At 48.8% G+C, this 26416-nt stretch overlaps 1 protein-coding gene across 7 annotated transcripts in view; it reads left to right on the top strand.

The window, feature by feature from the left end:
* The window catches only part of XPO4 (exportin 4), a 103875-nt gene that overhangs the window by 16606 nt on the left and 60853 nt on the right, over positions 1–26416 (top strand). For 4 of the 7 annotated variants that reach the window (XM_021065441.1, XM_021065440.1, XM_021065438.1 and 1 more), the window contains exons 2-4: positions 5530–5635; positions 10789–10930; positions 16093–16231. In XM_021065441.1, coding sequence (XP_020921100.1) covers positions 5530–5635; positions 10789–10930; positions 16093–16231 — 387 coding nt within the window. Of the gene's footprint in view, positions 1–5529; positions 5636–10530; positions 10685–10788; positions 10931–16092; positions 16232–26416 lie in introns of those variants that run through there. The other 3 variants (XM_021065439.1, XR_002336598.1, XM_021065442.1) reach the window with 3 other exon arrangements.

Below are 26416 nucleotides of genomic sequence, written 5' to 3'. Positions count from 1 at the left end.
GCCGCAGGAGGTATTTGTATTTTTGAGACTAATCCAATGTCAGTCGCTTCATTGGCAAATACTTTCTCCCATTCTGTGGGTTGCATTTTGGTTTTCTTGAGAGTTTCATTTGCTGTGTAAAAGCTTTCAAGTTTAATTAGGTCTCATCTGTTTATTTTTTGCTTTTATTGTCATTAATACAGGAGGTGGATCTGAAAAGATGCTGCTGTGGTTTATGTCGGAGAAAATGTGTCTGTGTTTTCCTCTTAGGAGTTTTCTAGCATCTGGTCTTATAGTTAGGTCTTTCATCCATTTGGAGTTTATTCTTTTCCATGCAGCTGTCCGGGTTTCCCAGCTCTAGTGCTATGTTGAATGAAAGTGTTGTGGGGGGCTTCCTTGTCTTGTCCCAGATTTTGGCGGAAGGGCTTTCGCCTTTGTTCCCTTGAATATTGCGTTGGCTGTGGGTTTGTCATAAATGACCTTTAACACGTGGAGATAGGTTTCCTCTACACCCACTTTGGTCGGAGTTTTTTACTGCATTCTCAGTAACTTTTCTTGTTTTGGCTGCCCTGTGACATAGAGTTCCTGGGGCCAGGGATCAGATTCAAGCTCGGGTTGTGACACCGCCCCTGTGGCAACGCCCGCTCCTGAACCCAGTGCGTCCCGGCGCTGCGGAGATGCGCTGATGCCGCTGTGCCACACAGCGGGAGGACGCCGGTGATTTTTCCTGTCTGTCTTCTGTTTTCTTCTCGGCATATCTAGTCTGATTGTTCACCTGTCCCATTGCATTTTTAGCAGATTTTTATTGGGGCGTGTTTACATACAGTGAAGTTTCCAGGCCTTCGGTGTTGATGTTGATGAGTGTGGACACGCACGCACACCCCTTTGTAACCACCGTCTGAACAGGATACAATTTGCGGATAGTTAAGTTTCTCTTAATAATACTGCTCCGAAAAGTTCTGTTGCATCTTTTTTTTTTTTTTTTTTTGGTATTTTTAGGGCTGAACTTGCAGCACATGGAGGTTCCCAGGCTAGGGGTCGAATTGGAGCTGCAGCCACCAGCCTACACCACAGCCACAGCCACAGCAACGAGGGATCTGAGCCTCATCTCTGACCTACACCATAGCTCATGGCAATGCCAGGTCCTTAACCCGCTGAGTGAGGCCAGGGATTGAACCTGCATCCTCGTAGATATTAGATTCGTTTCTGCTGAGCTACGACAGGAACTCCTACAAGTTCTGTTATGTTAGGGAGTCCCCTTTGTGGTGCAGTCCGACTGGGAACCATGAGGTTGCTGGTTCGATCCATGGCCTTGCTCAGTGGGTTAAGGATCCGGCGTTGCTGTGAGCTGTGGCCTAGGCCGGTGACTTCAGCTCCGATTTGATCCCTAGCCTGGGAACCTCCATATGCCGCGGGTGCAGCCCTAATAAAGCGAAAAAAAAAGGTTCTGTTGTGTTATCTTCCTTATCTTTTAAAACGGTTGTGGTAAAATATAACCCAAACTTTGCCACTTTGAGTACTTTCACGTTGTTATTCAACCATCAGCCCATCTCCGGAATCTTTCTCTTTCCCCTTTTTCTTCCATCCCGCGGGGTCAAGAGCCTGGCAGAGAAGCACTCGAGGGGCAAGTTGAGAGAGTTGATGCGGAGCTGTTGGGGGAGCAGGTGTAGGAGCCCCAGAGAGAGCCCGTGTTACAGCATTTCGCATATTCTGCATGGCAGCTGCGTGGCATCATTGCTGTTGACAGTGACCGATGTTTGTCATTGTAGCCCACCAAGGAAAGGAAGTCTGAGGGCCTCGTAGGATTTGACAGGAGGAATTCCTTCCCCCAAACCTTTTTTTTTTTTGCTTTCTAGGGCCGCACCTGAGGCATATGGAGGTTCCCAGGCTGCGGGTGGAATTGGAGCTATAGCTGCTGGCCTACACCACAGCCACAGCAACGCAGATCTGAGCCACATCTGTGACCTACTCCGCAGCTCACGGCAATACCGGATCTTTAACCCACCAAGCAAGGCCGGGTATTGAACCTGTGTCCTCATGGATACTAGTCAGATTCATTTCTGCTGAGCCACAACAGGAACTCCTTGATTGATGTTTTTATTATTATTTTGTCTTTTTAAGACCGTGCCTGCGGCATATGGAGGTTCCCAGGCTAAGGGTCTAATTGGAGCTACAGCTACCGGCCTACACCAGAGCCACAGCAACTTGGGATCTGAGCCATGTCTGTGACCTACACCACAGCTCATGGCAACATCGGATTCTTAACCCATCAAGCAAGGCCAGGGATCAAACCTCCGTCATTAGGTATCCTAGTCAGATTCGTTTCCGCTGAGCCACGACAGGAACTCCGATGATTTTATTGTTTGTGTGGTAATGATCAGTCAGGTGATTAATGTAGACTAAGTGTTAGATCATACTATATTATTTATGAAACCTGGAATTTTATAAATGGAATATCAGTTTTTATATTAAAATTAGATGAGACCTGTACCTTATCAAGTGTGTGAATATCAGAGTGTCCAAAAATCATTAGCTTTGGGAACTTTTTGAATTTGAATTTTTTTTTTTTTTTCTTTTGTTGTTGTTGTTGCTATTTCTTGGGCCGCTCCCGCGGCATATGGAGGTTCCCAGGCTAGGGGTTGAATCGGAGCTGTAGCCACCGGCCTACGCCAGAGCCACAGCAACGCGGGATCCGAGCCGCGTCTGCGACCTACACCACAGCTCACGGCAACGCCGGATCGTTAACCCACTGAGCAGGGGCAGGGACCAAACCCGCAACCTCATGGTTCCTAGTCGGATTCGTTAACCACTGCGCCACGACAGGAACTCCTGAATTTTTTTATTATAGTTGGTTTACAGTGTTGTGCCAATTTCTGTTGTACAGCAAAATGACTCCGTTATGCATCTACATACGTCCTTTTCATTCTGCTTTTTTATATTATCGCCCATCAGGGTCTATCGCAGGAGACTCGATATAGTTCCCTGTGTTGGACAGTAGGACCTCATTGCTTATCCATGCGAAATGTAAGGATTTGATATATTAACTAACCCCAGACTCCCGGTCCATCCCACTCCCTCCCCCCTCCCTCGGTAACCACAGGTCTGTGCTCTCTGTCTGTTTTGTAGATAGGTTCATTTGTGCCATATTTTAGATTCCACATATAAATGATATCATATGGTGTTTGTCTTTTTCTGACTTAGCTCACTCGGTATGATAATCTCTAGTTGCTTGGGAACTGTTTCTGTTTGTAGAATAACTAGCATGTTAATTATGCAGAATGATGTGTGATAGTGCTTTTTCAAAGGTGATGAAAAGAAAGAATGCACAATTCAGAAATTCCCATAGTTGATGTGTATTCGTAACAGTACAACAAATGGTATAGTGTGTCGTGTGCTGTGTGTCCAGGGTACACTCAACAGACACTAATGATGAAAAGGTTCGTAAACACAAAACTCATTTGAATTAGAGAAAATAGTCAGAATGAAGAATTTGCAAATTCAAGGATAAAAATATTCAGCATAATTAGCTATTCAATAAAATTTTTTTTAAAAAAAGTAATTAACGGAGTTCCCTGTGTGACTCAGTGGGTTAATAAGGATCTGGTGTTGTCACTGCTGTGGCCCAGGTTCAGTCCCTGGCCAGGGAACTTCACATGCCATGGGTGCAGTCAAAAAAAATAAAGAATTTAGCAGGTTTTGCTTTTTGTTTTTTTGTTTTTTTTTGGTCTTTTTGCCTTTTCTAGGGCTGGTCCTGTGGTATATGGAGGTTCCCAGGTTAGGGGTTGAATCAGAGCTGCAGCTATTGGCCCACACCACAGCCACAGCAACGCCAGATCCAAGCCGAGTCTGCAGTCTACACCACAGCTCATGGCAACGCCGGATCCTTAACCCACTGAGCAAGGCCAGGGATTGAACCCGCAACCTCATGGTTCCTAGTCGGATTCGTTAACCACTGAGCCACGACGGGAACTCCAGCAGTTGTTTTTTAAAAATCATACTGTGGTTGATTCACAATATTAGCTTCAGATGTTCAGCACTGTGAGTCAGTATTTTTGTAGATTATACTCCATGATAGTCTGTCCTAAGACAGTGGCTCTAATTCTGTGTGCTTCTCCTTGTTGCTTCTCCACTTAACACAATTCTTTAATGGGAATGTCTTCATTTTTATCTGGAGAGCTGTAGAGGGTGCTGTATCCTTAGGAATAGTAGTCTGAACTGGCTTTAGCCAATTACAAGAATTCCTTTAGGCCGTGGAATTAGCGTTAGTCAATTTCTCTTGGATGTGGCCCTCCCCCGCCCACTATTTTAACCGGAAAGAGAGTACGTAGTGTTGCATAATTGACATAGTTAAATGATGAATGCTGATTTAATATGTACTTGGTTGCAAAATGTTTTTCATCCTCAGCTTCTTGGAATACAGGTGAAGCGATGGGTCCCACACTTTATATTGGCTATAATAACAAAGGCTCATTTTCTCTCATTCTGTCCCCCTCCTCTCTCCCCACAGTGAGCAAGTGCTGTTTTGCTGTGTATGCTGTGTAAGCAGTGTCTCCTCTTTAGATGGGGCTCAAAGGACAAAGATAACCAAACCATGCACTCGCGTGCATATCATTAGGTAGATTTGGTTCAGAAGAATATCATCTTTTGTTAGAACAAAGTGGAATTTAAAAACCTAGGCACAGTTTTAGAAGCTGTTTTTGTTGGAGAAGTCTGGCTTTTCTGGTTGGTTTATTTATTTTCAGAAAGGAATTTTGTATACTCCAAATTTTACTTTTTCATTTTCCGGGTTTAATAATTTGATTTTAGAAAAACTTGAGGTAGAATTATTTGATAATAGTTCTATCTTAAAGGATTGTTTTTAGAAATCAATTTTTAATAACTTTGGATTCAGTTCTACTAATATGAATAATTGAGAAATTCATTGAACTTGGTCAATTTAGATGGAGTGGTATGTTTTGGAATAAAAGGCAACAACTTAGCGATGTTTTTAAGAAATTGCAGAAGTCGGAGCTCCTGTCAGTGGTTAATGAACCCGACTAGTATCCATAAGGACGAGGGTTCGATCCCTGGCCGCCCTTGTGGGTTTAGGATCTGTGGGTTAAGGATCCAGTGTTGCCGTGAGCTGTGGTGGAGGTCGCAGATGTGGCTTGGATCATGCGTTGGTTGCTGTGGCTGTGGTGTAGGCTGGCAGCTACAGCTCTGATTTGACCCCTAGCCTGGGAACTTCCATATGCCCTGGGTGCGGCCCTAAAAAGACAAAAGACAAAAAAAAAAAAAAAACAAAAGCAGAAGTTAAATAAGTATTTTTCTAAAACCTAGGCAAGTTGAAAGGATTCTGATTCAAACCTTGCCTGGGATTTCTTCCTTTTCCCTGAAACCATATTTTAAATATTTACCATGAAGTTTTATGTTACCGTTCCTAAAAAAAAAGGGAAGCAAGAATTTGTCTTCGCATTGCTCGCTGAAAGTGTGGTGGGTGAGGGATATTGCCGTTGTTCCAGCTCGCTCATTAAACAAATGTGCTCTGTCTGTTTGTGTTTAACTCTCAAGGCACCACCTTCCATGGTTAGCACTGAGCAGCGCCAGCATGCTGAGCACATATTCTTATCGTTTAGGAAATCAAAGTCACCATTCGCAGTTTGCAAGCATATTTTGGGTAAGTATTTACTTTAAAAGCATCTGGTTTTCTATTTCGAACGTTAGCTATTTTAGATTCATTTTGAAATAAGCAGGTTTGTACATTTGACCTTTGCCTTGATAATCATTCCACTGAAGTGGCTTTAAATGTGTTCCACAAAGCCAGAAAGAAAACTGTTTTTTTGCTTTGGATTTTCCTTCCCTAGATACTACATCTGATAATTTGTTCCATTATTGACCGTAACGTGAAGGCTGTTAATGGTGGGAGGAAAGTCTAATGGTTTTTCTCTTGTTTTCAGGTGTGATGTCACTTAGAGGACATAAACTGTACCATCTCCCAGGCTTTAAAATTAAGATTTTTGAGGGGGGTTTCTCCAGGTTCTTTCCGTTGTTTTTCGGTTTTTTTTTTTTTTTTTTTAACCATATAGTTTGTACTTGGCTCATTTAGCAAATATTAGTTCTGTGTAGGTTATTCATTGTATTCCTAAATGAAACATTGATTTTTTTCTCTTGTAAAAAATGTTTTTGGAGTGCCTTCTATCTGACATATGTATAGAAGTGACCTCTTTAAAAATAATTACTAAAGTTATAACTTATTTAAAGATGGAATTTTCTCTGCCTCTTAAATATTTTTCGGTAATAGAGAGGAGTTCCCTGGTGGCCTAGTGGTTAAGGACTCAGCATTATCACTGATGTGGCTTGGTTTTGAACCCTGGCCTAGGAACTTCCCCATGCCACAGGTGCAGCAAAAAGGGAGGGGGGTGAGGTTTCATTGGTTATTGTTATTTTATAACCTGATTATTGTTGGCTGTTTTTTAATTGGAGCCACTTATTATAGCCCACATTGAAGGTTCTGAAAGGAAGGCTGTTTGAGTTATCCATGTGCACAAAATTGGTTTGTTGAGTGTCAGGGACTAAAACATCTGACCTTTCATTCTTGTGCTTTTAGGAAGACTAATCCGTTAGTTTCCGGGTTGGAATAGCCTGCAATTCCAGTTCTGTGTCCTGAGCGCTTCCCGCCAGGGGCTGTGGGAGGGCGGTGGGGACCGTGCGGCCCCAGCGCCGGGGGTGCCTGCTGCCCTGTGGCAGCTTGAGGTCACCTTGCCTCTCACCCGAGATGGGCGCAATGATACCGTTTTCCTCAAACAGACCGGATGACCCCGGACGGTGGTGGGGTGCAGAGGTAGTGACATGTGAAAGCCCTCTGGGACAGGAAGGCCAGTGTTGCCACCCCTTGCCTCATTTCAGATGGCCCCCGTGTTCTTTCTGCACAGAGCTGGCAGCGGTGGCCCAGGCGGCTCTGTCTCGTTTCGGGTTAGATCTTACTCTCAGAGAGAGTTCGGTCCACGGCCTACTGCCCCGAGCGCGCCCAGTCTTGTCTGATCTCGGAAGCTAAGGGGGTCGATGGGAGAAATAGTTTTAATAACCTTTAATTCTGAATGAGGCCGTTTTGAAGATTTCTGTTGTTGTTTTTCCTTTTTTTTTGAATAGTGTATACTTGGTTGGATCTGGCTCTGGCACTAAGAAAAGTTATCTTATGCCTGTAGGGAATATTTAACTCAATGTTAAGTAAAAAGCAGCAAAACAGCACATCAGTATTAAGAATTTAAGGGAGCCTTCGTCCTCACTGCCTTGAAATTGTTCGGCGTTAACAGATTTAGGAAGCCTCGGGTGGTCTGAGTCTGGCTCTGCGGGCTCGAGCCGTAACTGCGTCACGAGGTCCCCGCAGTGTTTCTTCTGACTTCCCACGCGACTGAGTTGTCCTGTTCTTGCTGGGGATTGCTTGATCCAAGTGATAAGTATGTTATTAGAGTGTATGTGTTTATACCTCTCTTTTCCTTTTTAGAGTATGTACATTTTATGAAGAACTATTGCTTTGTTATGGTTTGAGCTTGTTTTGGAATACTTTTGTGTTTCTGATAAAAATTTCTAAAGAACAGGATGGCTCGTTCTAGCCGTGCTGCTGAAAGCAGTTTGGATGTTGGGACATGAACTATTTCAAAGGTTGGGTGTACGTGTTAAAAGCGTAATCATTAATGTGCTGCCAAGCCCTGTGTTCCATTAATGCCGACACCTCCACTTCGCAGGAGAGCCTGACTCCTTACTCGGTCGCCACCAGCACAGAAAGGTTCACTCCTCTAAGAAGACTTCTCATGCACGTGGCAGTCGATCGCAGTTCAGGATTTCACACTCTTACTGAGGGAGGACAGGTCGCGTTTCTGGAATGTCGGGGGACTACGTTCTAAGGAGCGGGAGACTTTCTCTTGGATGCTTCCCTTTTCTGGCCTAAAATTCTTCCTTCCCACTAGTAACTTCTGTTTTAGTATGTTTCTCATTTCCCCCCGTTTCTTTCTCTTCTTAGCCTTGTGTTTACCTTGCAGTTTTTGTTTCTTTGCCGTGTGTGCGCGTGTGTGCCTGTCGCATGTCGCGCATTTCGTCGGGAGAGCACCCTCAGACTTCGTCCCTCGACGTCCTTGGCGCTTGGGAGTTTACTAGTTTTGTGGGGCCAGGTGTGCCTTCCAAAACCTGCCGACGACCGCTCTTGGTGGAGGGTCGCCCCCGACCTCGAGGCGGCGTCCAGCGCCTCTGGCGCGACCTTGGAGCTTGCTGTTGCCCTCTCTCGGGGAGAAGAGGCCGGACGGCCAGCCTGCGACTCCCTGCGGGCGGGTGCCTGGGGGCTGCCTTGCAGCTCGGCTGCCTCTGCTTTGGAAAGAAGCCCGAGGCCCGAGAGGCGAGTGCGAGTGCCCGCGGCACCTGCCTCCCGGCCCTTCGCTTGGCTTTGCCTGGTCTTCAGGGCTCTGTCTGGTTGAAGGCGCCGCCCGGGGCGCCCCTGGGTGTTCGTTCCGCGGTGTTGTTGGAGTTGGGGCGGCTGGAAGTGAGGACTTGCTGCTGAGGCGGCTCAAGCCACTTTGTGGCCTCGACGGAGCCCTGGGCGGTGGGAGACCGACCCTGCCTCGGAGTGTTGGAAATCCGGGGGGGCTGCGGGCTCTCCCCGAGGACCTCGCGGGCACGGAGAATGGGGACGAGGCCCCCGAGCTGCCGGCGGCCTCTAGAGCCCCTGCCGGCGGCGTCGGCACGTCTCGGCCCCGCGTAAGCGCAGCCTGGGAAGGCCAGGGCGGTTTTATAGGGAGGTAAATGGATTAGTTCGGAAAACTCCCTCTTTTAAATGGGGAATTTGGCTCTCTTTTTCTCAGATTCCTTCCTTCTGAGAGGCAGCCCCTCATGGATCAGCAGTGTGGATCCGCATTTGATGCCAGGCAGGGGTCTCCGAGGAGGAGACTCTCCTGAAGACTTCCTGATGCCATGTGCCGTCCAGGACGGCCTGCTCCTCACCCCCGTAAACAGGGGCTGGGGACAGAAGAAGAGCCTGGGATGTTAGCGCAGGGAGTTAGGCAAGGCCCGTTTCACTGCTTACGAGAAGCAGGCCCAGCCCCTGGCCCCTGCGTTTAGGGCGGGTTCGCATCGTCCAGAGGCCTCCGCCCCGCCAGGCCGCCTCAGCCTCCTCTCCCGGTCTGGCAGTGCCGGTCTGGCAGTGCCCGGCTCGGCCACTAAAGTGCAGGAATCGGACTCGATGGTCTTCATTGTTATACTTTTAAAATTCTGGGAGTCCCTAAGATGCTGCTGCTTTGCTAAAATTCATAGTTAAGGATTTCACATCCTTAAAATTTTTTATGATTCACAGGAGGAAGTACAGATAGGCAGACAACCATCGTTTTCTTTCAAGAAGAGCTTTATCGTAAGAGGTGATTTCAGTTACCTTGATGAAGCCCTACCGTATTTCTCCCTAAGTGAGCTAAGTGGATAGAACCGGGTTCTGTTTCAAGTTCTCTTTGAATAAAACACGCCCCCCCCCCCCCGTCCTAGAACTTTAAACACCTATTTTATAATAGGTTTACATTTTTAGAAGCTATTGCTTTATTTGTTCATTGTATTTTTAGGTTTCTAAGTTTTTCCATGTCAGTTAGAATTCATGCTAAGATAGCATGGACTAGTCAAACTTAAAAAACAAAAGGTCCAGAAGGGCCCCTCTTACTAGTTTTGGTAGGTTCCGAACTCCTGTGCACGAGTCTCGTGTGGTGGGGATTTATGTAGGCGTACATTTTCCCCCGTGTTTTTTGTAGCTTCTTGTGTCACGATCACTTGTAAGATTTTTAAGGGATCTGAGCTCCAAGAGGAGAGGAAGTGATGTGCCTGACGGTATCTGCATGCTCTTCCGATAGCTTCTGGAAGGTGCCACGCTGTGGCTGGCCGTAGTTCTCAGGCGTCCGGGGCCCCTCTCTAGTCGTCTTGGAGTCACATCCAACTCTGCCTGGATTTCACATGATGGCTACTTTGTAGAGCTTCAGAAAATTTCTGCTTTTTTCTTGACTTCATTTTGACTGTTTCTCCCTTTCGATAATGCTGTTTGGAAATGCGTGGTATTGGTGACTAAGAGAAAAAAATAGAAAATTAATGTAATATTTCTTTGGTGTGTTAATTTTCTATTTTTTTCCCCTTCCGATCCAGTTCTTAGTTCAGAGGCTTTCACTTGCTAGTTAAAGCTGGATCTCTCTAAGGGTAGCTTTGGGATTTTACTCAGTTTGATCAGTATCGCAATCAGAAAATTCACAAGAACTTCTCACCTTGTGCAAACGTGACTTTTTCAAGAAGCAGCTGAGACCAGGAACCTGCATGTGGCCGTGCCTACCTCTGAACCTGCTGTCAGAGACGGGCCAGCCTGCCGAGAGCTCGGGCGCCCGACCCGCTGAGCCGTTGGGACAGCGTGGCTCCCGGCCGGCAGGCCTCTTCCCAGCCGGCTGGTCCGCGCCTCGGCGGCACCAGGTTCTGCTTTGCACAGGGGGAGAATCTCTCAGGACATTTTCGGATTGCTTTCTACTTTCATTTTATTTTTGTTAAAGCTGTGTTATTTTTTAGTTCCTCATGCTTTGGAAGTAACAGTTGAAGAGAGGTGAGGAAAGTTTGTGACAATTGTGATCGGTGATTAGCTGCCACCTGCCTGAGGTGTCTTCTGAGAGGAACTAACCTCTTTGTGGTGCTAGCGCGAGGTCACTGGATAAAAAAGGCACAGGTAACCGTCTCCTTCCTTGTCTGAGCCTCTGTCCCCGTTGAGCCGTGCAGCGTGGTCACGGGGAGCGGGGCCGCGTCTGAAGCCGCTGTCTGTTCTCTCGTCAGAAACCAGCAAGGTGGACTACGTGCTCTTCCAGGCCGCCACGGCCGTCATGGAGGCCGTCGTCCGCGAGTGGATCCTGCTGGAGAAGGGCAGCATCGAGTCCCTGCGCACATTCCTCCTCACCTACGTCTTACAGAGGCCCAAGTGAGTACGCGGCCGCGCCGCCAGGGCCTCCTGCTCGGCTCCTCCCCGCTCGCTGGCTTGGCTTTGCGTGGCTGTCGCCGTGGGTAAGCTCTGTGTGGAGCGCGTGCTGCGGGCCCACCCCGCGGGGGAGGCGGCGTGGCCGCCTCGGACGGCAGCCTCTGCTGGCGCAGGCGGCGCGGGCTCTCGCCCTGGGAAGGCGGTGTGGACGGAGGTGCGGGCGCTGCGCAGGTCTGGGGCGCGGGTGGTGCGTCGGAGTCGCTCTGGAGGTGGTGGCGGCCGCTCTCTGCTCGCGGGTCGCTCGGCTTCCTGCTCGCGCTGCGCTCGGGGACAGGCGGGTGCCCGGGAGGGTCGCGACGCCACGCGCCCGAGCAGACCACGGGCCACCCCGCGTGGACGCAGGCCGCGCACCCCGGGGCTGCGGGAGAACAGCACGACGCTCGCCGGGGCCCTTTGGCGAGGGCCCGGGGCTGAGCAGCGGGGGTGGGCGAGAACCTGCCGTGGTGCCCGCGCTGTTGTGGGAACGTTTTACCAGGCCGTGCGGGCTCCCTGCTTGGACGATTCAGAACCCGTTGAGGAAAGCTCTTAGCCGCACGCGTCTGGGGGAGAGAGCCGTCTGCGCACCTCCTCTGAGTCCCCTAAGGGCCAGGCCTGCTCCCGGCGTGTGCGCGGCGCAGGCGGCGGCGGGAGCGCAGCGCTTCCTGCGCGCGGCTTGCTCGCCCCCTCGGGGCAGGAGCTGCTCTGTGCTCAGGCCGCGGTGCCGGGCGTCCCGTGCGTGGAGCTTGGCGAGGAGGTTAGGCGAGCGTGCGTGGTGCAGTGGGTTAAGGATCCAGCCTTGTCGCCGCCGGGCTCCGGCCCCTGTGCTGTGGGTTCCAGCCCTGGCCCAGGGCGCCGCGGGCGCGGCCGACTCCGAGCGCACTGTCCGAGCTTTGCTCTCGCGGCCTCGACGAGCAGCCCCGGAGTCCCTAACGCTGAATTGGACTTACTGGCGTGGCTGCGGCCCTCAGTAAAGTGAGAGTCAGTGCTGCGCACATCACAGAACACACGAGAGCAGGAAGCCCAGCGTTGCCGAGCCTGTTGGCCTTGCACGTTGGAGGCTGAGTGGATGTACGTGAACGTGAGGGGAGGGTGCGGCTTTTTTTCTACTTTTAATACAGTGAGGAAAACTTGCTCCCGTCTCATACCTTTCCTCCTTCCTGCTGATGTTCTTTCTTTCTTTAAATTTTAACTCGTTGTTTAATGTGCCCCTTTGGGTGTGTTTTCACCTTGTTCTGTCACAGCCGCCACGCCCTTACCCCACACAGAACCGCTGAGCTGGGGGGGGGGGGGCTTGGGACATAGGCGTGGAACAGATTTTGATGGTGTGTGTGGGTGTGATCCTGTGTCATCCAAAGTAATCTCGCCCTAATAATTCTGATTAGTTCAGATGCTAATTTAGAGTTGACTATAGGCTTTTGCATTGAAATAGTTCACTTTGTTGGAGTTCCCATCACGGCGCACCAGAAACGAATCTGATTAGGAACCATGAGGTTGTGGGTTCGATCCCTGGCCTCACTCAGTGGGTTAGGGATCTGGTGTTGCCGTGAGCTGTGGCATACAGACACGGCTTGGATGTGGCTTGGCTGTGGCTGTGGCGTAGGCGGGCCACTACGGCTCGGGTTTGATCCCTAGCCTAGGAATCTCCATATGCCGTGAGTGCAGCCCTAAAAAGACAAAAGACCAAAAAAAAAAAAAGTTCACTTACATATTTTCTTCCAAACACTTACTTTCAGAAAGAAAAAGTTTTAGGCAAGCCTGAAAGAATAGGTCTGTGGACATGCACCTCTCCTGCTCTCTTGTAGAGGCTCAGTTACCATTTTGTCACACTTGGTTTCTCTCTCATTTGTATGTGCACGTTCTCCCCGAACCACTGACCGTACGCTGCAGAAATAGTGACACTTTATCCGTAAAAACTTAAGCACGTCTCTCCTGAGGTGTGATCTCAACACTCTTGATATAATTACTATATTTTTAAAATCAATATAATTCTGACCTCATATTCTGATATCCACAGTTTTCTGAATAATATTATTTGTATCCTTTTCCTCCCTTAGAGGTTTTTGGTTTTGCTTTTTGCTGTGCCCTTGGCATACAAAAGTTCCCGGGCCAGTGATCAGACCCGCACCACAGCCGTGACCTGAGCCTATGTAGTCAGTGACAGTGCTGGATCTTTATTCTGCTGAGCCACAAGAGAAGTGTGTTTGTTTGTTTTGGCTGCACGTGTGGCATATGGAAATTCCTGTGCCAGGGATTGAATCTGAGCCATAGCTGCCATCTGTGCCACAGCTGTGGCAAAGCCAGATCCTTAACCCACTGTGCTGGTTGGGGATTGAACCATGCTGCTGCAGAGACAATGCCAGATCCTTAACCTGCTCTGTTAAAACAGGAACTCCCAAGAAGTTTTTTTTTTTTTTTTTTTTAAAAGGTCAGGAAGTTATTTTTTTGATCCGGGATTTAACCACAGATTTATATGTTGTGTTTATTTGTCATGTCTTCCTTAATCTGGACTAGTTCTGCCTTCCTTGGTCTTTCATGATATTTTCATCTTGTAGAATGTCCCACAGAATGGACTAGAGTCAGGTCAAAATGTGGTGAGCTGCCGAGGTGAAATGCCCCCGGCTCTGCCCTGTAGAAGTCCACGCGTGTCCCGTCGTGCATTTCCCGTGGCCGCATGGACGTTTTTCTTGTCTGCACAGAGTGAAATGCAGGGTGCACGTTTTAAAAGGCAGCATAGCTGAGTGGTTGAGAAGGGGACCGTGAACCCCATTTCTGCCACTAACTCCATGTGACCTTGGGCAGATTATTTAATCTGTGCATTGATTTTCTGATGATTAAATAGAGCAAATAATAATGCTTGCTCAAAAGGTTGTGATGATTAAATGTATTAATTTTTTGATGTTACTATATATGGAGACTTGCAGGTCATAAGCATTTAGTAAATGTTAGGTATAATTATTTATTTTCCTAGTTTTTCTTTCTTTTTTTTTTTTTAGGGCCACACTTATGGCATATGGAAGTTCCCAGGCTAGGGGTTGAATCAGAGCTGTAGCTGCTGGCCTGCGCCACAGCCACAGCCACACCAGATCTGAGCCTTGTCTGTGACCTGTGCCGCAGCTCGTGGCAACACCAGATCCTTAATCCACTGAGCAAGATCAGGGATCGAACCCACGTTATCATGGATACTAGTTGGCTTCTTGACCTGCTGAGCCACAATGGGAACTCACTTCTTAGTAACTTACAGTTTTTGCCAGGAGCAATATTTAAAACTAGTTTGACATGTGCCTTCCTGGTAGTTAGTGTGTTTGAATATTTAAAACTAGTTTGACATGTGCCTTCCTGGTAGTTAGTGTGTTTGAATATTTAAAACTAGTTTGACATGTGCCTTCCTGGTAGTTAGTGTGTTTAAAATGATTGTTTCCTCCCATAAGTACAAAAATTCCCTTTTGTTAGTTCACATTCTTGTGCACAGTAAGATCTCTGCTTCTATTTGCTTAATGAACTTTTTTTTTCTTTTTAGGGCCGCATTTGAGGCATATGGAGGTTCCCAGGCTGGGGGTTGAATCTGAGCTGTCGCCTCCAGCCTACACCACAGCTCACGGCAACGCCAGATCCTTAACCCACTGAGCGATGTCAGGGATCGAACCTGTATCTTCATGGATACAAGTCGGGTTCTTTAACCATTGAGCCACACGGGAACTCCCGCTTAGTGAACTCTTCAAGTCTGTTTTGAAGGAATGTTTTCCCCCTTCATTCTTGACGGAGCGAGCCGGTGTTGGTTCATTTGCATGAATGTCTGGTAGGCGCCTGTGCCTGGCAGGTGGTGTGCTTTCTGGCGACTTCACTGCAGGCTCCGTGGCAGCCGGCCGGGGTACAGTGAAACCTGTAGTAACAGATGCTTCATGTTGTGGGAGCTGTGGGGGCACCTCCTTTGCAGTCAGTAGGCTCGGGCAGAGGGTGGCATTTAGAGGCCTGGAAGGGCATCAGCTTTGTGCCAGGAACTGGAAGAAGTTCAGGGCAGCCGTGGTTTGAAGTGGATGGGGAAGAGCCGAGATGAGAGGGGAGGAGGTCTTTGGCCCTGAAGGGCCTTAGACGTGGTGATCGTGTCATTTATGTCCAGGTGGGGCCACTTTTTGGAGTGAGAGGACAGCGGTGGTGGGGAGTCCCAGGAGGGCCGGGCTGGGCCTGCTGCTCCCTGGCCAGGGAGGGCGTATGGCGCTGTCGAGTGGCAGCCTGGAGGCTGGATTACAAAGCTTAGGGCTGAGCTTTCTGAGCCTCTCCGCCCCGCCCGCCACATGTCTGGCCACCCTGTGGCATATGGAATTCCCGGGTCAGGGATCAGATCTGAGCCACAGTCTTGATCCAGGTTGCAGCTCGGCAATGCCAAATCCCCACCTGACTGTGCCTGGCTGGGGGTCAAACCAGTGTCCCAGGGCTCCCAAGACGCCGCCGATCTCATCGGCTCTTGAGATCCTGGGGCCGATCTCATCGTGCCCCAGCGGGAACTCCCACGCTTGTCCTTTAAGAACCGGCGGGCAGCTGGCCTGGTGGGCTCTGTAGAAGGCCTCCGGCAAGGCCGACTCCTCTGCCCCGCGCCAAGGAATAAGATGTAGATAGGAGCGTGGCACGGGTGTTAGGAACTTGGGTGTCTCCCCGCGTTGCACGATGCTGCCTTTCACCTTAAAGGGAACGGAGCTGAGACTGTGCAGTTGCTCGGAGAAGCATATTAGGTCAGAACCTATCTCGGTCTGGCTCGTGGGCCCCGACTTGTGGACTTGTGCCTCGACCCCGAGCACTGCCCGAAGCAGCTGCGCTGAGGTGGCGCCTGGGATGCCCTGGGTGCCCTGTAAGGGTGTCGAATCCTCCCCGCCCCCCGCGCCCTGATCCCCACTTCACTTGGGCGAGAACTGAGGCTCTGAGTGTGAACTGGCTGCCCAGGGTCCTGTGGCCGGTATATACCTGAGTGTGGATTCGAACCCGGGTCTCTGGCTGGGGAGTCAGTGTGGAGCTCAGAGGCGCTGCCTTAGGTGTAGCTGTGTGTGAGTAGCTTCAGGCCCAGGGAGAAATTTGGGAGGACTTTTATATTGGATTTATGTAAAAGTTTTCACAATGATTTTTATGTTTTACAGCCTCCAAAAGTATGTTCGGGAACAGATTCTATTAGCAGTAGCAGTAATTGTAAAACGAGGATCGTTAGATAAATCAATTGACTGCCAAAGCATTTTTCATGAAGTCAGCCAGTTGATAAGTAGTGGCAACCCCACTGTGGTAAGTGTGCTATTTGTAAATATCTCACCGTTTGCTTTTGTTTTACGCAAATGCCGTTACTGCAGCAGCACCGCTGTCTCCCGAAAGGAAAAGACAGCCTGAGAAATCAAGCACTTTCCATCCGTTCATGCTTTCTTCCAGTCTTTTTATATGTGTACATGCTGTGGGTGCGACATGCCTTGTCTGTTCATTCGATTCTGTTTCTCTGTGTTGCCAGTGTTCTCAGCCACCACGAGTCACAAAGCTCGGAGTTTGCATACGGTGTAAATACTAGACGCCCACACACCTCGTGGGCGTGGTTGGATAAAACAGACAGTGGTGTCTTCTGACACAAAGCTACCTGTGTGGCACACACCCAGGTCGGGAGTGCGGTGACGTCCCCGCGTTCCCGTCGAGCAGCCAGACCTGAGAGCTCCTGTTCTTGCTCACCTCTCTGGGGAGCCGGTGGGGTCCCCCTTCCGGTCCCCTCTCTCCCTTTGGAGAACTGCTCGGCCTGGAGAGGGGCTGCCCGAGGCCGCAGGGGGTGCACCTCGTGACCCGCTGTGACTTTTATCAGTGGCATGATGCTTAACTCTCGTGGCATTGGGACTGGCAGTACCTGGCTGTCCGGATGCTCAGGTGTGAAATCTTGAAGTCTTTGGGCCAGACTTTTCATTGCCCACTTCTTTGCTTTTACCATTTGGACGGCATCTGTGGGAAGCAGTGCACCTGACAGCTCTTGACGAAGTGCACCTTCAGCGGATCCCGCGTGGCTGTGGCTGTGGCGGAGGCCGGCAGCTGTAGCTCCGATTCGACCCCTCGCCCGGGAACTTCCATGTGCTGCGGGTGCGGCCCTAGAAAGCAAGAAAATAAAATAAAATAAACATGCCAGTGGCACTTATATGCGCCAATGAACAGCCACACAGTTAAGATACGGAACATTTCTGTCTGTCTGTCTGTCTGTCTATCTATCTATCTATATTTTTTGCTTTTTAGGGGCACACCTGTGGCATATGGAGGTTCCGAGGCTAGGTGTCCAGCCTGAGCTGTAGCCGCCGGCCTGTACCACAGCCACAGCAACACGGGATCCAAGCCTCGTCCGCAACCTACTCCCCAGCTCGTAGCCACGCCAGATCCTTCACCCACTGAATGAGGCCAGAGACTGAACTCGGATCCTCATGGATGCTGGTTGGGTTCATTTACTGCTGAGCCATGACGGGAACTCCTCTGTCTCTGTTTTGATCATTGCTGTGTAGACACTGTGTTCTTGTCCTTCTTGTGGCAGATCTCCTCTGAGTTGTGCTGTCCAGTAGAACTCTCTGTGTTGATGCAAATGTTACCTTTATTCTCTCACATGTAGCCGCTGCAGTAGCCACACAGTGCATTCGAGCATCAGGAATGGGACTTGTGTGACTGAGGAACTGAATTCCTTTTTTTTCTTTTCTTTTTTTGTCTTTTTAGGGCCATAGCCATGGCAGATGGAGGTTCCCAGGCCAGGGCGGGGGGTAGAACCCACACCCTCATGGATATTAGTCGGGTTCGTTATTGCTGGGCCACAACGGAAACTCCAAGTTTATTTAATTTTAATTAAATTTTATTTGCATTCAAGTAGCCACATGTAGCTAAATGGGACCATAGTTCTGGAGACTTTATAACATCTAAAGGTCTGATTTTATGTTCTTTTCACTTAGTCTTGGCATTCTAAAATCTAATTGTTAAACTAACAACTTCAGAAATGTATTGAATTGTTATATTTTGTGAGTGTTTTGGCTCTTTTTTTCCTTTTCATTTTCGGCTGTCCTATGGCCCATGGAGCTCCTGAGCCAGGGATCAGATCCGAGCTGCAGTCGTGACCTGAGCCGCAGCTGCGGCAACGCTGGATCTTCAGTGCACTGTGCTGGGCTGGGGATGGCACCCAAGATGCTGCTGGTCCTGTTGTGCCCGAGTGGGAGCTCCTTGGCTTTGTTTTACGCAGCGAGGAGCTCTGCCGAAGGCAGTCCCCAGGCCAGGTTCCGGGGAGAACTTCCGAGGCGAAGGCGATTGGGAAGCTCCTTTCCGCTCCTCTCAGTCTCCAGGCTCTCGGCATCCCGGTGGGGCCACGGTCTGCCCTTGGTGATCCTGGCGCTTCCTGGAATAAGTGTGACCTCATGTTGTGGGGAGTTCTCTTAGCCTCTGCTGCCCAACGAGTGGTCTGTGCGCAGACCCGAGGGGGCGTCGCTGGTGGCCAAGGGGGCAGTAGGAGGTGACCTCGCCAGCCAGAGCTGGCTAGGCAGAGGTGTGGTCCTGGGGCAGCTCTGGGAACTATTATCCCCGCCTCTGCTGCTCCAGGTGGTTTAGCTTCTGCCTTGGGGACCATCTCTTTCTACTCCCCCTGCCCCCCCTTTTTGGGCTGCACCCATGGCATGTGGAAATTCCCAGGCCAGGGAGGTAACCCAGGCCACATCAGGGACATTGCTGGATCCTTAACCCACTGAGCAGCAGGGGAGCTCCCACGCTGTCTCATTTGACAGTCTGCAGTATAGGGTCCAGCTCATTGCCAGTGACCAGGATTTAGACTGAGGAACTTAGCCGCTAACTCTGGGAATCTGTCTGGGATTGTTAGTTTGCTAGGGTATCAATATTAAGGTAGAATTTCTGCTGTTGGTCCTTATCTCTCGGACGTGGCTTCTCGGCAGCCGGATGCTGAAGGCAGCCGATTCGAGGCCCTGGCCTCAGCAGTGACAGCAGGGAGGACACGCTCAGGCCCCTGCTCCCCGTGTCCTCTCCCGGTTCACACGGGGGCCCAGTGCAGCCTGCCGAGCCACCGAGGTAACCGAGGTTCTGAGAGTGCTTGGAACAGATGTGGCTGCTCAGAGAAGGCCGTGCTCTCTTTATGGACATTCGCTGGGCGAGCAGTGGGTGTGTTTAAGATGCTCACGAAATAGTCCAACGGGAGGGATTGTCTAAGGTTGACTTTCTACTGACAGAATCAAGCACTTCCGTCGTCGTAAAAAGGCGGTAGTGGAGGGTAGAATGGAATCTCAGGACGGCAGGATGCGTGGACCTTGGTGGTCACACTGAAAAGCGGGGCCGTAGGAAGCATTCCCGCATTCACACGGCCCCTCCGGAAGGCCTGCCCCGGCCACTCGCGCTCACTGAGCGGGTTAAACACGCAGGCCACAGGCCTGGCACGCACGTTAGTATCTGTCTTCCTCTCGGACTGTTAAGAATTTGTGGGAGTGTTTCAAGAGTTGACTTAAGGTTTTTTTTTTACTCCCAGAGACATGAATAGCAGTCTCTTTGATAAGAATGTAAAATATCAATATATCAGAACATTGATATAATACTGACTGGAAACTTTATATAGTGATCTTAGGAGACGCCTGAAGAGATAAGCGGCCGTGCTTCTCTCTGGATGACCTCATGGATTGTTACCGGTAATTGTTACCCATCCAGAGTGATGCTGCCATCAGCCCCGATTGACCAGAGATGCTGTGTAGTCTGCCTTTTCCCGCTTGCTTTCTTGGTATAGTTTTTTGTAGGTTCACGCATCCCCTGTGCTTGAAAAACAACTGTGTAGCTTCTTTAGGTGCTGATTTACTAATACGTAAAATAAACATCCATGTCCAGATGGGGAAAACAGCACTGGTCCGTGTAGCAGGCGCTCAGCAGGTGTTAGGCCGATCTCCCGGCTGTTCTCCCAGCCCTGTCTTTATAGAACCTGAGGACATGAGCTGTGTGTTAAATCACACATACGGCAAATTATATTTGAAGCATTGAAAATCAGGAGAAAGTATTTACGCTGTTATCCGTGAATGAAAACTGTGTATTTCAAAAATATTTAACTGGAATTGCTGTTGTGGCTCAGTGGTTAACGAATCCAACTAGCATCCATGAGGATGCAGGTTCGACCCCTGGCTTCACTCAGTGGGTTAAGGATCTGGCGTTGCCGTGAGCTGTGGTGTAGGTTGCAGATGCGGCTCGGATCCCCCGTTGCTGTGGCTGTGGTGTAGGCCGGCGGCTGCAGCTGCAGTTGGACCCCTAGCCTGGGAACCTCCATATGCCACCAGTGCAGCCCTAAAAGGCAAAAAAAAAAAAAAAAAAAAAAAAATTTAACTAGCACATTAGTTTTCCTTTAAACACTTGAAGAAGTATCTTATGGTCTTTGTTCTCCACTGATGTTTGATTTCCCAGGAGGCTGTGTTTCTTAGACTCAGTGCAGTTTTCTGTGGGTTGTGTGCTTGCTTAGAGGGACGGGGCCCGTGCTGCGACTCCGTGCTGTGCTGTCCCCAGCCGTCTGCCTCCCCTCAGTGTGAGGTGGCCTCAGCCCTGGGAGGCATGGCTCTGGGGACCTCACTGGCTCAGGAAAGGGGCGAGATTTCGAACTGATTTCATGGCGGTTTATTTCCTGTGGAAGCAGGAGGCAAATGTTGCATCGCTTTAAAGCGGTTCGGTTTGGTGTTGAAGCCTCCTCTCTTCCTGTCTGCCTGCCCCTGAGAAGTGGGTGAGAAATTCCCTCGTGGGCCTGGATGTGATAGCAGCTTCATCTCTCTTATCCCACGCTCACTGACGTCTGCCCAGAGGAGCAGCTGGAGGTCCGCTCTCTGTACGGCAGCCTGTCATAAAGTTTATTCTTGGTAGGAGCGCTTCTGGGGTAAGAGCCAGGCTATTATAGGAGACAGTCCTCTCTCTGAAGAGCAGCACTTCTTTCTGTCAGCTGGGGCTCGTGTTTGAATGTCTTGTTCCCGTGACAGAGCGTGGAGAATGGGGCAGGCCCTCTCTGAAGGCTGTGTTTCCCACTGTCATGAAATTAATGTCTTTTACTGGACGTGACAGTGCGACGGCACATTTTTCATGTGAAGGCAGCTCTTGCTTGAGCTGTTAGCCAGCGAGTTTTCCTGTGCATTTTTAGTACTTCAGTGAAAGAAAACAGTAGATTCTTCCACAACTTTGAGACCTCATTGAATTTCTTCTCCTTGTGTTACATAATTGACATCTTTGAAATTCATCAGCAACTAAAACAATAGGGAACACGCCATATATTCATGTCTCAGCTTCCTTTGTGCTGATGAAGTGTCAGATTTATTAATCCAAGTGACCGGCAGTGAGGACCTGCTCTGTCACTCCAGTGATGCTTTAGTTTGGCCTGCCTGCCTCCTTCCGTCCCCCACTTCCTTTTTTTTTTTTTTTTAGGGGCGCACCCATGGCAAATGGGAGTTCCCAGGCTAGGGATCGAAGCCAAGCTACAGCTGCCGACCTGCACCACAGCCACAGCAATGTGGGATCTGAGCTGAGTCTGCAACCTACACCACAGCTCACGGCAACGCTGGTTCCTTAACCCACTGAGCGAGGCCAGGGATCGAACCCGAAACCTCATGGTTCCTGGTCGGATTCGTTTCCACTGCGCCACGGCAGGAACTCCTTTTTTTTTTTCCCCTTTTTTTCCTCTCTCTCCCTTTCTTTCTCGCACTTTATCTCTTTCTTATTTCTATCTCCCTCCCTCCTCCCCTTCTTTCCTTCACTTGCCTCGGTGGCAAATGGGATTGAATTCAAGCCGTGCCTGTGACCTGTGCCACCGCTGCAGCAGTGCTGGATCCTTTATCCCACAGCAGGAACTCCCTTGGCTTTCTCTTTTTTTCCTTTTTAGGGCCGCACCTGTGGCATATGGAGGTTCCCAGGCTAGGGGTCAAATTGGAGCTGCAGCTGCCGGCTTCCACCACACCACAGCAACACCAGAACCGAGCTGCATCTGTGACCTACAGCACAGCTCACGGCAGCACTGAATCCTTAACCCACTGAGGGAGGCCCGGGATGGAACCCGTGTCCTCGTGGATATTAGTTGGGTTTGATACTGCTGAGCCCCAGTGGGAACGCCTGGCTTTCTTTTTTTAGTTGATAACTTACCTTGTCATTTCAGTTTGTTAGAATTTATATAATAAGCACGCGGTGGGACTAAAGAAGCCAGAATAGGTTAATATTCATGGTAATGATGCGAATACCGTTCTCATCAGAACCCGTCACGTTCTCATAGTCCTTTCACTCGCATTCTCTTGGGGCCTCGGGACAGTCACACAAACTCTGCAGCGTGGAGGGTAACAGCCCTTCTCACAGGCGAGACATCTGAGGCCACGATAGACGGGCTGGTGCACCCTCAGTTACTTGAAGGGGCTGTCCGGGACTGCCGGAGCCCGGATTTTCTGACGTCTTTATCTGAACAGTTAGTTTTAGATTCTTGTATTGGAACTGAAAGGGTCCCACACAGAGTGTTTTTATTGAGAAGTTTGGGGGTATAGTTTGAATAAAGGTGATTATTTGGTTTCTAACTCATTGAAAATGAAAGTTGTCAATGTCGGACCCCTCGTTACTGCTGGTCCAGTTGCCAGCAGCAGCAGCAGCAGCAGCGACAGAGCCTGACAGGATGCTGAGAAGGGCCCTGGAGCCCAGAGCCCTGGCTCCAGCTGTTGCAGGCAGTGAAAAAACCCTCTGTCTGAATAGATTCTCTTTATTATTATGTCATATAATAATTGCCTTAGAAATAATTCTTTCAGAAAATTTTACATGAGGTGAGTTTCATTCAGAGTCTTTGCTGCTTTTAGAAAATTAACAGATATTAACTTAATGCTTTATGATCTTGGATAAGTGAAGCATTGCTGTGTTAACCTCTTTTTTATTTTGGCCGTGCCCACAGCACATGGGAGTTCCTGGGCCAGGGATTGAATTTAAGCTGCAGCTTCAAACTGCTCCCCACGTGCAGCAACCCTGGATCCTTAACCTGCTGTGCCCAGCTGGGGATGGAACCTGAGCCGTTGCAGAGACGAAGCTAGAGTCTTCACACGCTGCGCCACAGCGGGAACTCCTGAGTTAACCTCTGAGACGCCTAGGATTTCTGCTGCGGATGCTTGTACTGGTCTCATCCCTGTTAACTTCAGTGTCAGACCCTCATAACGCTCTGCTTATCAGATAGTCGCTTTGACATTCCCCACTCTGAAGGCTTGGAGTCAGTGTCTCCAGTACAGAAGTCAGAGGCGCCAGCAGCGCGGAAGGTGCTGATCTGTAGAGGGGAGAGGTGTGGAGTTCCCTGGTGGCACAGCAGGTTAAGGATCTGGCTTTGTCACTGCGGCGGCTCAGGTCACTGCTGTGGAGCAGGTTGGATCCTCGGCCCAGGAACTTGCACCTGCCATGGGTGTAGCCAAAATAAAAAGTCATGTATTGAGCTGAGCACTGAAACCTGTCTGAAGCAGCCGGACAGGAACCTTCTGTGAGGGTAAGAGCAGCAGACACCTGGGCACCACCGCTTCCTCCCTCTGTCGGTCTCGAGAAGGAGCCTTCCCTTCCGTCCCTTGGGACTTCCTTTGGCTGCTTCCCTAGGTGTCTTCATGACCGTGCACTGCACCTGCTCTGAAAGCCACTGTATTCTAAGGAGATTTGATGTGTCGTTGGTAGTGGAGATGAAGGACCATATTGGGTAATTAGAGCATCCTAGACACACTGGTATGTTTGGCTTCTCTGTGGGAGGAAGTGCTTTGTTGATCTGTGTCGCATGCTTTGCTCTTTTCATGTGTTATCAGTGCTTAATACTCATCATTCTCCAGGTATTTCTAATTTGGCACCTCTGAGCAAAGTCGTATAGAATAATCAGTGTTTATGAAGCGAATCTCAAATCCTTACAGGGCTTCCAAATTAAAGAGTGATTAAGCTGTTACCTTTTAATGATAAAGATATCTTACTAAATTTTAGTTCTTTAAAAGCTGGTCGAGACTTCTCAGCAGGTTACAAACCCGACTAGTATCCGTGAGGCTGTGGGTTTGATCCTGACCTCGCTCAGTGGGTTAAGGATCGGGTCTTGCGATAGCCTGCAGCACAGGTCACAGATGCAGCTCAGATCTGGCGTTGCTGTGGCTGTGGTGAAGCCCTCTGCTGCAACTCTGATTTGACCCCTAGTCTGGGAGCTTCCATAGACTGCACGTGTGGCCCTAAAAACCAAAAAAAAAAAAAAGCTGGTTGTTTTAGATAAGTCTAAGTGAGGATATTTGATTTCTGGGGAAATGCTGCATAATTTATTTTATGTATTTCTTAAGCCTTTGTGTGGTAAATTTGTTAAGAACAAACTTGTTCTTGAAAATTTTGTCTTTTTATCTCCTAAATATAAGGTCGAAAAAGTAGAATACAAAACAATTTATTGGTTGAAATTATAAATAATGTATAGCTTCATTTAGAAGTTGGAAAGCTGTAAACAAATGTTCCAGGAGTAACCTCTCGATGTTTTTTTTTTTTTTCAATTTTGTTTTTTTTAGGGCTGCACCCGAGGCACGTGGAAGTTCCCAGGCTAGGGGTTGAGTTGGAGCTGTCGCTGCCAGCCTATGCCACAGCAGTGTAGGATCTGAGGCATGTCGGCAGCCTATGCCGCAGCTCACGGCAATGCCGGCTCAGGGATTGAACCTGCGTCGTTAAGGATCCTCGTTGGGTTCGTTACCACTGGGCCATGATGGGAACTCGTGGATGGTTATTTTTGTAGGAAGAAACAGCTATTTAAAAATGAGATGTTCTTATGTCCAGCAAGCTAAGTCTACAACAAGAATGCGTTTTGTTCTTCTCATGTAATAAGAACGCTCATACCTGCTTTTAGGTGTCTGGGGTGGATTTGCGCCTCATTCCTGGGGAAGTTGGCCTTATTGCTACATCTCCTGGTTGGTCTGAGGAAATTCATAGTTAAAGAGACTAAGAAGCTCTTCCTTTTTCTTTTCTTTCTTTTTTTTGGCCACATGCATGTCATGTGGGGGTTTCCGGGCCAGGAATTGAACCTGAGCCGCAGCTGTGACCTGTGCCACAGCTGCAGCAATGCTGGATCCTTAACCTGCTGCGCCACAGCGGGAACTCCTTTTTCTAAGCTGTAGGAACCTCGGGAGGGTCCTCCCCTTTTATGGTTCCTGCCCTGCTCCTTTGCTCACTGACCACAGACACATGCACGTGCCCTCTAAGTGTTTATTTCGCATAAGAATAAAGCTTTATTATGGGTGCATTTTATTTCATTCGTTAGAGGTGTGGTACTGAAAATTTAAATGTATCATAGTTTAAAAATATGCTGTTTTGTGGTGACTACAGCTCGGCACTAAACAGTTTGTGGCAAGTTCTAAGTTACTTGTGTAAAGCTATTATAGATAATTTGTTTGTAGAATGATAAGTTTGTGTTTATGTTTTCTTGTTTGTTTTTAGGGCTGGACCTGCAGTATATGGAGGCTCCTGGGCTAGGGGTTGAATCGAAGCGGCAGCTGCCAGTCTACACCACAGCCACAGCAATGCGGGATCCGAGCCGAGTTTGTGTTTAATGAGTAATTCTGGGTTCTTTTTAGCTTGCACATTTCCCTGTAAGTTGTACATGAATCCTGTTTCCAATAGATTATTTCATCTGAGATCCTAGAATTAATTTCCTTTATAGTCAGACATATTTTCTTAACCACTTAGGTATCTGTTCATAATGTTCTATTACCTGGAGTCTTATTTAGAAAGGGGAGGAGAAAAGCAAAAACGGGAAAAAGTTGTTTTCAGAGTCATTACATCTTATAATCCATTGTGTTAGATCTTTGTAAGTTACCTTTTCTTACTGAATTTCATTAATTAGAAATCAGTATTACCCACTTTCCCCACCACAGCCTCGGTATATTTAAAAAGTGTGTTCATGGTTGACCCCAGTATTATTTAAATATATCTGTGAACTTCTGATTGCTGGCACTGCAGTCATTAATCACCATCTTCAAAGAAAGCCAATTTTTATTTATTTTCTTAGATTTTTAGTTTTTCTGTTGTAATTGATTTATAGTATTCTGTCAGTTTCTGCTGTACAGCAAAGTGACCTAGTCATACATATATACGTATGCACACACACACATTCTTTTTCTCACATTATCCTCCATCATACTCCGTCACAAGTAACTAGATATAGTTCCCTGTGCTATACAGCAGGGTAAAGAAAGCCTTTTTTGGGGGGGTCTTTTTAGGGCTGCACTGGCAGCATATGTAGTTTCCCGGGCTCAGGGTCGAATCAGAACTGTAACCGCTGGCCATAGCAACACCAGATCCGAGCCCCCTCTGCGACCTACACCACAGCTCATGGCTACGCCAGATCCTTAACCCGCTGAGCAAGGCCAGGGATTGAACCTGCATCCTCATGGATGCCAGTCAGGTTCGTTTCCGCTGAGCCACAGTGGGAACTCCAGAAAATCATGTTTT

The sequence above is a fragment of the Sus scrofa genome, chromosome 11 (genome assembly GCF_000003025.6).
Source record: "Sus scrofa isolate TJ Tabasco breed Duroc chromosome 11, Sscrofa11.1, whole genome shotgun sequence".
NCBI classification, from domain to species: domain Eukaryota; kingdom Metazoa; phylum Chordata; class Mammalia; order Artiodactyla; family Suidae; genus Sus; species Sus scrofa.
This window is presented reverse-complemented; position numbering and strand designations above follow the sequence as displayed.